This window comes from Mustela erminea, chromosome 3, assembly GCF_009829155.1.
Source record: "Mustela erminea isolate mMusErm1 chromosome 3, mMusErm1.Pri, whole genome shotgun sequence".
In the NCBI taxonomy this organism is placed as follows: Eukaryota; Metazoa; Chordata; class Mammalia; order Carnivora; family Mustelidae; genus Mustela; species Mustela erminea.
The window spans coordinates 6919276-6936081 of NC_045616.1; the positions used below are offsets into that span (position 1 = coordinate 6919276).

The window sequence follows — 16806 nt, forward strand, 5'->3', positions numbered from 1 at the left end:
TTTTCTGAATCTCTCAAATGGAACCAGCGTTCATGTACTAGAAGCTGAACAGTCTCCACCCAAGATTATACATTCCAAAAACACACCAGGGCACCTGATGATCAAATTGAGGAATTATAATTGTAGGTATAATCTCTTGAAAGCCGCCAGGGCAAAGAGGCTTCTTACTTACAGAGGGAAGCCCTTCAGAATAACGTCAGATCTGTCCACAGAGACCTGGCAAGCCAGAAAATGCTGGCGAGATATCTTCAGTTCACTAAATGAGAAGAACATGCAGCCAAAAATACTTTATCCAGCAAGACTGACATTCAAAATGGATGGAGAGATAAAGAGTTTCCAAGACCAGCAAGGCCTAAAAGACTATGCAACCACCAAGCCGACACTGCAGGAAATATTAGGGGGGGTTCTATAAAAGAGGAAAAATCCTAAGAATAGCATTGAACAGAAATATAGAGACAGTCTACAGAAAGAAAGACTTCAAAGGTAACTCGATGTCAATAAAAACGTATCTATCAGTATTCACTCTCAATGTGAATGGCCTAAATGCTCCCATAAAATGGCACAGGGTTTCAGATTGGATAAAACTACAGGACCCATCCATATGTTGTCTACAAGAGACCCATTTTGAACCTAAAGATACACCCAAACTGAAAGTGAAGGGATGGAGAAGCATCTTTCATGCCAATGGATGTCAAAAGAAGGCTGTGGTAACAATTCTCATATCAGATAAACTAGACTTTAAAGTAAAGACTGTAGTCAGAAATACAGAAGGACACTACATAATCCTTAAAGGGACTATCCACCAAGATGATCTAACAGTTCTAAATATCTATGCTCCCAATATGGGAGCAGCAAATTACTTAACAAAACTGTTAATCAAGATAAAGAGTCATATTGATATGAATACACTAATTGTAGGAGATCTTAACACGCCTCTCTCAGAAATAGACAGATCATCAAAGCATAAAATCAATAAAGAAACAAGAGCATTGAATGACACATGGGAACAGATGGAACTCATAGATATATACAGAACATTCCACCGTAAAACAACAGAATACTCATTCTTCTCAAGTGCACACAGAATCTTCTCCAGAATAGACCACATACTGGGTCACAAATCAGGACTCAACTGATACCAAAAGACTGATATTATTCCCTTCATATTCTCAGATCACAGTGATTTGAAACTGGAGCTCAATCACAAGGAAAAGTTCCAAAGGAACTCAAACATCAGTAGTTAAAGACCACCTTGCTTAAGAATGCTTGGATCAAGATCAAGGAAGAACTGAAACAATTCATGGAAACCAATGAGAATTAAGACACTTTGGTCCAAAACCTATGGGATACAGCAAAGGCAGTCCTAAGGGGGAAATACATAGCCATCCAAGCCTCCCTCAAAAAAATTGAAAAATCCAGAACACAGCAGCTTTCTCTACACATTAAAGAACTGGAGAATCAACAACAAATCAAACCAACTCCACACATAAGAAAGGAAATCATCAAGATTAGAGTTGAGATCAATGAGGTAGTAAACAAAGATACAGGAGAACGTATCAATGAAACTAGAAGTTGGTTTTTTGAAAGAATCAGTAAGATCAATAAGCCACTGGCCACATTAATCCAAAAGAAAAGAGAGAAAGCCCAAATTCGTAAAATTATGAATTAAAAGGGAGAGTTCACAACTAACACCAAGGAAGTAGAAACAATCATCGGAAGTTATTATCAACAGTTATATGCCAATAAGCTAAGCAACCTAGATAAAATGGATGCATTCACGGAAAACTATAAACTCCCAATATTGAACCAGGAAGAAATCGACAACCAGAATGGACCTATATCTCGTAAGGAGATTGAAGCAGTGATCAATAACCTTCCAAAAAACAAGAGCCCATGACCTGACGGATTCCCTGTGGAATTCTACCAAACTTTCAAAGAAGAAATAACATCTATTACCCTGAAGCTGTTTCAAAAAATTGGAGCAAAAGGAAAACTTCCAGACTCTTTCTATGAAGCCAGCATTACCCTGATCCCCAAACCAGGCAAAGACCCTACCAAAAAGGATAATTTCAGACCAATATCACTGATGAATATGGATGCTAAAATTTTCAACAAGATCAAAGCAAACAGGATCCAACAGCACATTAAAAAGATTACCCACCATGACCATGTGGGATTAATCCCTGGGCTACAAGGTTGGTTCAACATTCGCAAATCAATCAATGTGATACAACAAATTAATATGAGAAGAGAAAAGAACCACATGGTCTCTCAATTGATGCAGAAAAAGCATTTGACAAAATCCAGCATCTGTTCCTGATTAAAACGCTTCAAAGTGTAGGGATAGAGGGAACATTCCTGAACCTCATCAAATCTATCTATGAAAGACCCACAGCAAATATCATCCTCAATGGGAAAAAGCTTGCAGCCTTCCCATTGAGATCAGGAAGAAGACAAAAATGCCCACTTTCACCACACTTGTTAACATAGTATTAGAAGTCCTAGCAACAGCAATCAGACAACAAAGAGAAATAAAAGGTATCCAAACTGGCAATGAAGAAGTCAAACTCTCTCTCTTCGCAGATGACATGATTCTTTATATGGAAAACCCAAAAGACTCCACCCCCAAACTACTAGAACTCATACAGCAATTCAGTAACGTGGCAGGATACAAACTCAATGTGCAGAAAGCAGTGGCTTTCTTATACACTAAAAATGAAAATACAGAAAGGGAAATCAGAGCATTGATTCCATTTACCAGGAACCATAAGATACCTGGGAATAAACCTAACAAAAGAGGTAAAGGATCTGTTCTTAAGGAACTACAGAACACTCATGAAAGAAATTGAAGAAGACACAAAAAGATGGAAGATCATTCCATGCTCTTGGATTGGAAGAATAAACATTGTTAAAATGTCTATACTGCCTAGAGAAATCTATACTTCCAATGCCATTCCGATAAAAATTCCACCTGGATTCTTCAAAGAGCTGGAGCAAATAATCCAAAAATATGTATGGAATCAGAAGAGACCCAGAATCACTAAGGAAATGTTGAAAAACAAAAATAAAACTGGGGGCATCATGTTACCTGATTTCAAGCTTTATTACAAAGCTGTGATCACCAAGACAGCATGCTACTAGCATAAAAACAGACACATAGACCAGTGGAACAGAGTAGAGAGCCAAGATATGGACCCTCAACTCTATGGTCAATTAATCTTCGACAAAACAGGAAAAAATATACAGTGGAAAAAAGACAGTCTCTTCAATAAATGGTGCTGGGAAACTGGAAAGCTATATGTAGAAGAATGAAACTGAACCATTCTCTTACACTGCACACACAGATAAACTCAAAATGGATAAAAGACCTCAACGTGAGACAGGAATCTATCAGACACCTAGAGGAGAACACAGGCAGTAATCTCTTCGATATCAGCCACAGCAACTTCTTTCAAGATATGTCTCCAAAGGCAAAGGAAACAAAAGCAAAAATGAACTTTTGGGACATCATCAAAATCAAATGCTTTTGCACAGCAAAGGAAATAGTCAAGAAATCAAAGAGGCAACCCACGGAGTGGGAGAAGATATTTGCAAATGACAGTACAGACAAACGGTTGATATCCAGGATCTACAATGAACTCCTCAAACTCAACACACATGAAACAGGCAATCATATAAAAAAAATAGGCAGAAGATATGAACAGAGACTTCTCCAATAAAGACATACAAATGGCTATCAGACACATGAAAAATTGTTCATCACCACTAGCCCTCAGGGAGATTCAAATAAAAACCATATTGAGATATCAACTTACACCAGTTAGAATGGCCAAAATTAACAAAACAGGAAACAACATGTGCTGGAGAGGATGTGGATAAAGGGGAACCCTCTTACACTGTTGGTGGGAATGCAAGTTGGTGCAGCCTCTTTGGAGAACAGTGTGGATATTCCTCAAGAAGTTAAAAATAGAACTTCCCTATGACCCTGCCATTGCACTCCTGGGTATTTAACCCAAAGATACAGATGTCGTGAAAAGAAGGGCCATCTGTACCCCAATGTTTATAGCAGCAATGGCCATGGTCACCAAACTATGGAAAGAACCAAGATGCCCTTCAATGCACTAATGGATAAGGAAGATCTTGTCCATATACACTATGGAGCATTATGTCTCCATCAGTAAGGACAAATACCCAACTTTTGTGGCAACATGGACGGGACTGGAAGAGATTATGCTAAGTGAAATAAGTCAAGCAGAGAGAGTCAATTATCATATGGTTTCACTTTTTTGTGGAGAAAAACAAATAGCATGGAGGACATGGGGAGTTAGAGAGGAGAAGGGAGATGGGGGAAATTGGAAGGGGAGGTGAATCATGAGAGACTATGGACTCTGAAAAACAATCTGAGGGGTTTGAAGTGGCGTGGGTGTTGAAAGTTGGGGTACCAGGTGGTTGGTATTATAGAGGGCACAGATTGCATGGAGCATGGGGTGTGGTGAAAAAATAATGAATACTGTTTTTATGAAAATAAATAAATCAATTTAACAAAAAAAGAGAAAATTTAACATATATTCTCTTAATTTTTAGTTACACAATACTGTACTTTTATAACCACAATAAGGTGGAGTAGATCCCCAGAATGTAGCCATTGTCTAATTGAATGTTTCTACCATTTGACCAATATCTATCTAGACATATATCCAGAAGAGGAACTCTTAGGTAATATAGTAGTTCTATTTAATTTTTTGATCAATCTCTATATTATTTTCTGAACTGAATGGCTAATTTACATTCAAAACAACAGGGCACAGGGTTTGCTTTTCTCCACATCTCTATCAATACTTGTTATTTCTTGTCTTATTTATGATGGGCATTCTAACAGGTAATGAGGTTATACCTCATTATAGTTTTGATGTGCTTTTCCCTGATGATGGGTGATGTTGAACATTTATCTGTTGGCATTTGTGTATCTTCTTTGCAAAAATAAAAAACAACAAAAAATGTATTCAGTTTCATCACCTGCTTTTTTTTTTTTTTTTTAAAGGATGAATAAATTTACAGTTGTAAATGCAAACCGTTTTCCAACTCAAGGCAATTAACCCACGGTGTTCTGGCAGGAAAACATCGGGTAAGAAAGGAAAGTGGGTCCTAAGGCTCGGACCTTCCCAACCCTGTTAGACCGGCAAGACAGAAATGACAACTCGTTCAGGACTCTTGCCAGCCTCTAGAGAAATCCTGGAATAGGCAGCTCCTACACATTAATACCCTGCACAGATCAAGAACCTCACGGCCTTGCGGGTTCTCCAATCAATGGATTTATCTTCCAGAAACGTGTTCTCAACCTCAGCCACGAACTGACCGAGCCACATGTGCTAAGGGCTTAAATCAAAGATATGTACAGGGTATTAAACATATACCAAGGGAACAGTTAACTTAGATACAAGGTCAAGATCAGCAACAAGTTCTACAATCCAGTGCTGATATCAGATACAAGCTTCAAGGACAAATTTCTTTTCAAAGGCTGATTCCAGTTTCACGAGGCCGGCATGAGGTGTGCACATCTGCCGGGGCAACTGCTACTCCGGGTTCGCTCATGCAGCAGGTGCTACGCATCTGCCCGCAGTCCGTTTAGAAGCATTTGCGGTGGACAATGGAGGGGCCCGACTCGTCGTACTCCTGCTTGCTGATCCACATCTGCTGGAAGGTGGACAGCGAGGCCAGGATGGAGCCCCCGATCCACACCGAGTACTTGCGCTCAGGGGGCGCGATGATCTTGATCTTCATCGTGCTGGGCGCCAGAGCGGTGATGTCCTTCTGCATCCGGTCAGCGATGCCGGGGTACATGGTGGTCCCGCCGGACAGCACCGTGTTGGCGTAGAGATCCTTCCGGATGTCGACGTCACACTTCATGATGGAGTTGAAGGTGGTCTCGTGGATGCCGCAGGACTCCATGCCCAGGAAGGAAGGCTGGAACAGCGCCTCCGGGCAGCGGAACCGCTCGTTGCCGATGGTGATGACCTGCCCGTCGGGCAGCTCGTAGCTCTTCTCCAGGGAGGAGGAGGACGCGGCCGTGGCCATCTCCTGCTCGAAGTCCAGGGCCACGTAGCAGAGCTTTTCCTTGATGTCACGCACGATTTCCCGCTCGGCGGTGGTGGTGAAGCTGTAGCCGAGCTCAGTAAGGATCTTCATGAGGTAGTCCATTAGGTCCCGGCCAGTCAGGTCCAGACGCAGGATGGCGTGGGGCAGGGCGTACCCCTCGTAGATGGGCACAGTGTGGGTGACCCCGTCCCCAGAGTCCATGACAATACCAGTGGTGCGGCCAGAGGCGTACAGGGACAGCACAGCCTGGATGGCCACGTACATGGCTGGGGTGTTGAAGGTCTCGAACATGATCTGGGTCATCTTCTCGCCGTTGGCTTTGGGGTTCAGGGGGGCCTCGGTCAGCAGCACGGGGTGCTCCTCGGGGGCCACGCGCAGCTCGTTGTAGAAGGTGTGGTGCCAGATCTTCTCCATGTCGTCCCAGTTGGTGACGATGCCGTGCTTGATGGGGTACTTCAGGGTCAGGATGCCCCGCTTGCTCTGGGCCTCGTCACCCACGTAGGAGTTTTTCTGGCCCATGCCCACCATCACGCCCTGGTGCCGGGGTCGCCCGACGATGGGCGGGAACACGGCCCGGGGGGCGTCGTCCCCAGCGAAGCCCGCCTTGCACATGCCGGAGCCGTTGTCGATGACGAGCGCGGCGATCTCCTCTTCCATTGCGGTCGGCGGAGGTGGCGGCGGTGGACGCGAAGGACGAGCGGGAGGAGAGCGCGGAGCACGGGCCGGCGGCGGCGAGTGAGGTCATCACCTGCTTTTTTAATTGGAATATTTCATTTTGAGTTGTACTTCTTTTTATATTGTGAACACCAATTAGATGTATGGCTTGTAAATACTTTCCATCAATTTGTAAGTTGCCTTCATTTTGTTGATTATTTTGTCGTGAAAAAGCTTTGACTTTGGGGTGCCTAGGTGGCTCAGTGGTTTAAAGCCTCTGCCTTTGGCTCAGGTCATGATCTCAAGGTGCTGGGATCAAGTTCTTCATCAGGCTCTCTGCTCAGCAGGGAGACTGCTTCCTCCCCTCTCTCTGCCTGCTTCTCTACCTACTTGTGATTTCTGTATGTCAAATAAATAAATAAAATCTTTAAAAAATCTTTGACTTTAATGTAACTCCACTTACTTATTTTTACCTTTGTTACTTTTTTTTTCTTTTGCTGTCATATGCCAAAAATTATTGTCATGACCAATGAAAATAAGTTTTGTCCTATGTTTCCTACCAGGAGCTTTAGGATTTTAAGTATTATGTTTAAGTCTTTAGTCTATTTTGAAATTGGTTTTTCCACACTGTATAATTTTTTTTTGCATGTGGCTATTCAGTTTTCACACCATCATTTATTGAAGAGACTATCCTTATTGAGAATTGTTGACTCTTGTCAAATAATAGTTAATCATACATGAGTTTTGTTTAGTTCTATTTTTTGGGATCTCTGTTGTGTCCCATTGATCTAAGACTCTATGATTATGTGAATACCCTAATATTTTGATTACAATCTATTTGAAGTGTAGTTTGTAATCAGCATGTATGACGCTTCTTTCTTTATTCTTCTCTTTATAATTGCTTTGGTTATTCTGTCTTTTGAAGTTATATATATATATATATATATATTTATATATATATATATTTATATTTATATAATTCTAATCAATTCTAATCAAGATTCCAACGACATTTTTGACAAAATAGGAAAAGAAATCCTAAATCCTAAATATATATATAAAATATATAAATATATATTATATATAATATATATATATTATATAATTATATTATATATAATATATATTTTATATATATAATTATATTATTATATATATAATATATATTTATAATAATATTATATATAATATATTATATATAATATATTAATATATAATATATTAATATTATATTATTATATTATTATATAATATTATTATATTATATAATATATTATTATATAATATTAATATTATATATTAATATATTATATATAATATATTATATATAATATTATAAATATTATTATATATATAATTATATAATTATAATATATATAATATATATTATATAATTATATAATATATAATATAATATTATTATGAATATATATTATATATATAATAATATATATTATTAATATTATAATAATATTATATATTATATATATAAAATATATATATTTATATATTTTATATATATATTTAGGATTTAGGATTTCTTTTCCTATTTTGTCAAAAATGTCGTTGGAATCTTGATTATATATTATATATTATATATAATAATATTATATATATAATATAATTAATATATATTAATTATATTATATATTATATAATAATAATATAATAATATAATAATTATATATTTATATATATAAATATATATATATTTATATATATAAATATATATATATTTATATATATAAATATATATATATATATTTAGGATTTCTTTTCCTATTTTGTCAAAAATGTCGTTGGAATCTTGATTAGAATTGAATTTAAATTAAAAAAAGAAAAAATTGCATTGAACCTACAGATGGTTTTGGATGTTTTGAATATTTCTTGTTTTCCTTTTAAGATTGTATTTGTTTATATGAGGAGGGAGGGCAGATGGAGAGGGAGAGAGAAAACCTCAAACCCAATGCCCAAATGTGGGGCTCAATCCCACAACCCTGAAATCATGACTTGAGCTGAAACCAAGAGTTGGATGCTTAACTTACTGAGATACCCAGGCTTTCTCTGAATATTTTATCAGTCAATATTAATTATCCAAATCTTAAATATGGCATATCTTTCCACTTGTTCATTTATTCTTCAATTTATTTCATGAAAGTCATATAGTTTCTAGTGCACTGATCATTCACATCCTCGGTTAAATTTACTTCCAAGTATTTATGGTTTTTATTATTGTGAATGGTATTGTTTCCTTCATTTCTTTTTTACATATGTTATTACTCATATCTAGAAATTCACCCAATTTCTATACAGTGGTGTTACACATCGTGAAGTTTCACTGAATTTATTTGTTAGCTATTTTGCTTTGGGGGGAAAATTTAGGATTTCTCTTCATATAAAATTATATCACTTCAAATAACAATTTTAATTTTTCCTTTATAATTTGAATGTCTTAAATTTCTCTGGGTAGGCCTTTCAGTGCTATGTCAAATAAAAGGGACAATAGTGGGTACACTCATCTTATTTCTAAAATTAAAGGAAAAATATTCAACATTTCTTGACTGATTATGCTTTTAGCTGTAAGCTTGTCATATATGTCCTTTATAATGTTGAAGTATTTTTTTTCTTATATAGACAGTTTGTTTAGAGTTTTTATCATGAATAAATGATTTGCTTTATTGAATGTCTTATTCTGAGTCCATTGAAATGATCACATCATTCTTACATTTTATACTGTTAGTGTGGAACATCAAATATTTTGATTTGTATATGTTGTGCCATCTTTGCACCACAGCAATAAATACTTCTTGATCATGCTGTAGATTCTTCTATTGTGTTGGTGAATTTGCTTTCTTGGTATTTTTTTGAGAACTTTTGATTTTCTCATCAATGGCACTGATCTATAGTTTTAGTTATTATTTACATAGTATCCTTTTTCATGTTTCAACATTATTTAAATTCTAGTTAGTTATCATACAGTGTTATATTCATCTCAGGAGTAGATTTAATGATTCATCAGTTACATATAATACCCAGTACTCATCACAAATACTCTCTTTAGTATACAACACCCATGGAGCTCATACTTGTCCACCTCCCTGTTATCAATCTGCAGCTTTTTTTTCCATAGTAAAGAGCCTTTTATAGTTTAACTGCCTTTTTATTTTAATTTTCCCTTCCTATATGTTCACTTGTTTTGATTCTTAAATTACACGTATGAGTGAAATCATATGGTGTTTGTCTTTCTTTAGCTGACCTATTTTACTTAGTATAACACACTCATAGTAAACATTTGGGCACTTTCTATAATTTGGCTATTGTTGATAATGCTGCTATAATCATAAGGGAACGTACAACTCCTTCAAATTAGTATTTTTGAATCCTTTGGGTAAACACCAAGTAGTGCAAATGCTGAGTTATAGGCTAGTTCTCTTTTTAAATTTTTGAGGAACCCCCATACTGTTTTCCAGAGTTGATGCAATAGTTTGCATTCCTATCAAAGTGTAAGAGGGTTCCTTTTTCTCTACCTCCTCACATCCTCATCCTGTTTCCTGTTTTGTTATTTATAGCCATCATGACATGTGTGAGGTAAGGGTATCTCACTGAAGTTTAGATTTTTATTTCCCTGATAATGACTGATGTTGAGTATCTTTTTATGTGTATTTTAGGTATCTGGGTGTTTTTATTTTATTTTATTTTATTTTATTTTCTCATCTTTCCAAGATTCATTGTTTATGAACCACACCCAGTGATCCATGCAACATGTGCCCTCCTTAACACCCACCACCAGGCTTACTAATCCCACATACCCCTCTCTTCCAAAACCCTCTGTTTGTTTCTCAGAGTCGACAGTCTCTTATGGTTCAACTCTTCCTCTGATTTCTCCCAATTCACTTTTCCTTTCCTTCCCCTAATGTCCTCCATTTTGTTCCTTATGCTCCACAAGTAAGTGAAACCATATGATACTTGACTTTCTCTGCTTGGCTTATTTCACTGGTGTTTTCTTTAGAAAAAATTATCTATTATGTCTTTTGTCCATTTCTTAACTGGATTATTTGCCTTGGGGTGTTGAGTTTGATGAGTTATTTAAAGGTTTTGGATATTAACCCTTTTTCATATATATCTTTGCAAATATCTTCTCCTACTCTATAGACTGTCTTTTAGTTTTATTGATTGTTTCCTTTGCTGTGAAGAATGTTTGCATCTTATTCAATTCCAATAGTTTATTTTTACCTTTGTTTCTGTTGCCTTAGGAAACATATCAAGAAAGTACTTATTAAGGGTGATGGGAAAGAAGTTACTGCCTGTGTGCTCTAGGATTATCTTATATTTTGGTCTTTAATCCATTTTGAATTTATTTTCCAGTATGGTGTAAGAAAGTTGTCCCAATGTGGTAGACCCTTCCTCCTGAAGATCAGAACTAGGACCTACCACATAAGGTTATTTATAAACAATTTTTAAGTTATTTAGTTATTTATAAATAAATAAAAATAAATAAATACATAAATACATAAGCTCGATTAATCTCTAGATACACTTATCAAGAAAAAAGAGAAAAAAATCAAACAAATGAAATCATGAATGTAAGAGGAGATATAAACTAACACCACAGAAATAAAAACTGTTGTAAGGAAGTATCATTGAAAATTATATGCCTCACAATCTAGAAAACATATACATATTTTATGAAACATATAACTCACAAAAACTAAAAAAAAAAAATAGGAGAGACAAAATTTGAACAGACTGATTACAGCAAAGTAATTGAATCAGTAATCAAAACACTCCCAACAAAAGACCAAGACTAGATCGTTGCACAGACCAATTCTACCATACATTATAAGAAGAGTTAATACTTCTTCTAAAACTGTTACAAAAATTCAAAAGGAAGAAAATCTTCTAATTTCATTCTAGGGATCCATTATTACCCCTCATACCAAAACCAAATAAAGACACCATTATAAAAAGGAAATAGAGACAAATATATCTAATGAACATAGATGCAAAAATTCACAACAAAACACTAGCAAACCAAATCCAACAGAATATTAAAAAATATTTACCATGATCAAGTGGGTTTCATTACTGGGTTACCAGTGTGGTTTAATATTTAAAACTTAATCAATGTGGTACAAAAAATCAATAAAAGAAAGGATAAGAACTATAAGATCTTTTATATAAATTCAGATAAAAAGCATTTAACTAAATAAAACATGCATTCATGATAAAAAAAAGATCTTAATAAAGTAGGATTAGAAGGAACATACTTCAACATAATAAAGATCATACATGGAAAACCCACAGCTAACATCCTCCTTAATGAGGAAAAACAGAGACTTTCCCCTTAGGTCAGGAACAAGTTAGGATATCCACTTTCACCCCTTTTTTTCAGCATAGTATTGGAAGTCCTAGCTACAATAATCAGACAACAAAAATAAATGAAAAGTAACCAAATTGAGAAGGAAGAAGTCAAACTCTTCTATTTGCTGATGACACTATATGCTAGAGAACCCAAATGTGTCAACAAAACACTGCTATAATTGATAAAAAAAAATCAGTAAGGTCTCAGTATACAAAATCAATGTACAGAAATACTTTGCATTTTTGAACTTCAATAGCAAAGCAGCAGTAAGAGGAATTAAGAAAATGATTTCATTTACAATTGCACCACAAAGATGATACCTAGGAATAAACCTAACCAAATACATGAAAGACCTGTACTTTGAAAATTGTAAAATACTGATGAAAGAAACTGAAGATGACACAACGAAATGGAACAGCATCCCATGCTCGTGGATCAGAAGAACAAATATTGTTAAAATGCTTATACTAATAAAGTAATAAAGTAATCTAGACATTTGTTGCAATCCCTATCGAAATACCAAGACCATTTTTTCATAGAATGAGAACATACTATCTAAAATTTTTATGGAATCACCAAAACAAAATAAAAACAAACAAAAAAACATACACACACAACAAAAAAACACCAGAAACAAACAAACAAAACCCCACCTGAATAGCCAAAGCAATCTTGGAAAAGAAAAAATACTGGCGGCATCACAGTTTTGAACTTCAAGTTATATTATGAAGCTGTAGTGATCAAAACAGTGTGGTATTGGTGCAAAAAATAAACAGTTCAGTAGAACAAAATAGAAAACCCAGAAATAAACCCACAATTATATGGTCAGTTAATCTTTAACAAAGTAGGAAAGAATATCCAATGAGAGAAAGGCACTCCGTTCAAGAAATGGTGTTAGGAACCTGACATAAAGATGTGAAAGAAGGAAACTGGGATGCCTTCCTACACCATACACAAAAGTCGCTCAAAATGAACTAAAGACAAAATGTGAAACCTAGAAGAGTAAAAATTATAGAATATAGCACCATCAGTAACTTATCTGACACCTGCTGTAGCAAGTTTTTTTTTTTTAATCTTTGAAAAACATTGGGGTACATGTATTCCTTTGAATTAATATTTTTTGTATACCTTGGGGTAAATAACTAGTAGTGCAATTGCTGGGTTGCATTGCAGCTCTATTTTTTTAACTTTTTGAGGAACCTCCATACAGTTTGCCACAATCACTGCACCAATTCAATTTCCCACCGACAGTGCAAAAGGGTTCATTTTTCTCCAAATCCTCACCAAGACCTGTTTTGTCTTGTGTTGTTGATTTTGGCCATTCTGAGCTGTGTGAGGTGATACCTCAATGCAGTTTTCATACGGATTTTTTTGATTGTAGGCGATGAACAGAATTTCATGTTTCTGTTGACTATTTGTATGTCTTGTTTGGAGAAATGTCTATTCATGTCTTCTATAGTTTTTATTGGATTATTTGCATATTATTTAAAAAGTTCTTTACATATTTTGGAAACTATTCCATTAATGTATATGTTATTTGCATTTACCGTCTTCCATTCTGTAAGTTGCTTTTTAGTTTTGTTGGTAGTTTCTTTTCCTTCAGTGTTCAGACACATTTGGTTTTTTGTTTTGTTTTTTACTTCTGATTTTTAATTTTTTAAATTTCTTTTCAGTGTACCAAAGTTCATTGTTTATGCAACACACTCAGTGTTCAATGAAATACATGCCCTCCATAATACGCACCACCAGATTCACCCAACTTCCCACCCCGGCCCCTACAAAACCCTCAGATTGGTTTTCAGAGTCCATAGTGTTTCATGGTTTACCTTTCCTTCCAATTTCCCAGGGGAAAGAGGAGAACTCCCCTCTCCTCTCCATCTCCCCGTGTCCTCCGTCTTATTTCTTATGCTCCACAAATAAGTGAAACCATATGATAACTGACTTTCTCTGCTTGACTTATTTCACTCAGCATAATTTCTTCCAGTCCCGTCCATGTTGCTACAAAAGTTGGGTATTCATCCTTTCTGATGGAAGCATAATACTCCATAGTGTATATGAACCACATCTTCCTTATCCATTCGTCCATTGAAGGGCATCTTGGTACTTTCCACAGTTTGGCGACCGTAGCCATTGTTGCTATGAACATTGGGATACAGATGTCCCTTCTTTTCACTACATCTGTATATTTGGGGTAAATACCCAGTAGTGCAATTGCAGGATCATAGGGTAGCTCTATTTTTAATTTTTGAGGAATCTCCACAAGTGGCTGCACCAACTTGAATTCCCACCAACGATGTAAAAGGGTTCCCCTTTTTCCACATCCTCTCTAAAAATTGCTTCCTTTCCTGTTAATTTTGGCCATTCTAACTGTTGTAAGGTGGTATCTTTATGAGGTTTTGAGTTGAATTTCCCTGATGGCTAATTATGATGAACATTTTTTCATGTGTCCGTTAGCCATTTGTATGTCTTCTTTGGAGAAGTGTCTGTTCATGTTTTCTGCCCATTTTAAGTCATGATTATCCATTTTTGAGTGTTGAGTTTGAGGAGTTCTTTATAAATCTTCACTATCAACTCTTTGTCTGTAGTTTCATTTGCAAATATCTTCTCCCATTTCATGGGTTGCCTCTTTGTTTTGTTGACTGTTTGTTTTGCTGTGCAGAAACTTTTGGTCTTGAATAAGTCTCAAAAAAATTTTTTTTAATTTCTCTTGCCTTTGGAGGCATGTCTTGAAAGAAGTTGCTCTGACTGATGTCGAAGAGATTACTGCCTATGCTCTCCTCTAGAATTTTGATGGATTCCTGTCTCATGTTTAGATCTTTCCTCCATTTAGAGTTTATCATTGTGTATGGTGTAAGGGAGTGGTCAAGTTTCATTCTACTGTACACAGTAGAATATACAACACCATTTCTTGAAGAGACCGTCTTTTTCCCACTGTATATTTTTTCCTGATTTTTTGAACATTATTTGACCATAGAGTTGAGGGCCCACATCTGGGCTCTCTACTCTATTCCACTGGTCTATGTGTTTGTTTTTATGCCAGTACCATGCTATGTGTGGCCTAGTGGACCCAAAGCTCGCTGAAACTACCTCTTGGTTATAGTAGCAGCATCCTGCTCTGGTCTGTCCTTTCAATGAGGAGGAGGAGTGTGAAAAATATCATTCTCCAGTCACTCTGACCAAGAGAGAATTCCAGCAGATTCCCCACATTTTGCTGGGGTTCTCAGGTTGGATCATTTATAAATTAGCTGCTCTTTTAAACTATGTTTTTCCCCCTTATCTGGGCCCAAGGATAGAGAAATATGTTCCCTGTCCCTCAGTACAATCCCTTCCCACTGCACTTTACAGTGTAGGGTGTGGAACTTACCTTAGTTAACATGTCTCCACCCCTCTCATTATTCTCTTTTGCAATTCTAACTTTAATTGTACAGAAGTTGTTCCCTCAGTCCTCAGTTCTTAAGGAGGGATTGCTCTATTAACAGTTATAATTTTGTATGTCCATGGATGAGAGGAGTTCAGGGTTTTCCTATATTGCCATCTTAAACTGAAACTCATGTAATATCTAACTTAAAATTATATAGCCACTAACCACATTTTTCCATAACTACAACAACATAAAATATTTCACACATATAAAAACTGAAAGAATTTTTCTGTCAGCAGATCTGTGAATCTGAATTAAAAACATAGTGATTAGGGAAAGGAAAAAAAGGTATATATACTAAAAGATATGAAGGAGAGAAGAAGAACAATATTCCTTTACATCTATTTTTATTTTTACCATAAAAATGGTAAATATAAAAATAGATGTAAAGGAATATTGACTAAATAAGCAATATAGGTCACAGTTGGTGGAGGTATGGGTACAACTAAAAACCATGATGAAACTAATACAAATATAGAAATTAGTGTTCTAAAAACATAACATCTCCTGGAAAGTATAAAGAAAATAATTCCCAGTGGCCTCTATAAAGTCAAGAATACATGTTGTAATGTCAAACATATACACCAAAATCCATATAAAAGAATGCAGAGCTATTCTGGCAATGAAGAGAAAAATTGGGATTATAAAATACACTAATCAAAAAGAGGGAAAGAAGCAGAAAACAAATGCACTAAACAGAAAGTAAATGCCAAGTAAGCAAACAGAAATATATCCAGAATTATATCAAATACAAATAATCAAAATGCTAAAATTAAAATACCAAAAATTTATCAAAAACAAAATTATTTACATTTACATATTTTCAAGTGAAAACCAAAAGAAGTTATCAATATAAAAATGTAAAATTATGTACCTCGTAAGACTATGCAAAAGAAAGCTGGCATACTTATTCTATAACAATAAATAGGAAATAAAGCAAGCAACAGTTTCTTTGTTAGATAAAGAAGACACTTTCTTAATGACAGAGGGACCCTTCTACCACAAGGTATCATAAAATAAATTCCCTGTGCACAATGTAGTTTCATTGCAGACATCACTTCATCTGACAGACTTAAAAAAAGAATGTGACAATGTGTGGTATTTTAAATCAAAAGTCTAGATAATAGAACTGATAGAAATGTCAGCATAGAGAAAGATCAGGGAAAGCAAACTGACAGAGACACATCCTGTTTCCCTCCTCACAGTATTACAGACTATCCCTACTCCCTCCTAATGGCAGAGTTCATAGCAATGTGTTTGCAGGGCCAGCTTA

The 16806-nt window shown here is 35.8% G+C and overlaps 1 protein-coding gene across 1 annotated transcript; it reads right to left on the minus strand.

Annotated features, from left to right (window-relative positions):
• Positions 1–5057: 5057 nt before the first annotated feature.
• On the minus strand, positions 5058–6832 carry LOC116585846 (actin, cytoplasmic 2-like). Its single transcript, XM_032335143.1, has one exon. The coding sequence runs from the start codon at positions 6751–6753 to the stop codon at positions 5626–5628; it is 1128 nt and encodes a 375-aa protein (XP_032191034.1). The 5' UTR covers positions 6754–6832; the 3' UTR covers positions 5058–5625.
• Between the last annotated feature and the right edge of the window lie 9974 nt (positions 6833–16806).

Excerpts from the sequence above, each read along its gene's own strand:
- LOC116585846 (XM_032335143.1), bottom strand. The coding sequence starts at position 6,753 with ATGGAAGAGGAGATCGCCGCGCTCGTCATCGACAACGGCTCCGGCATG.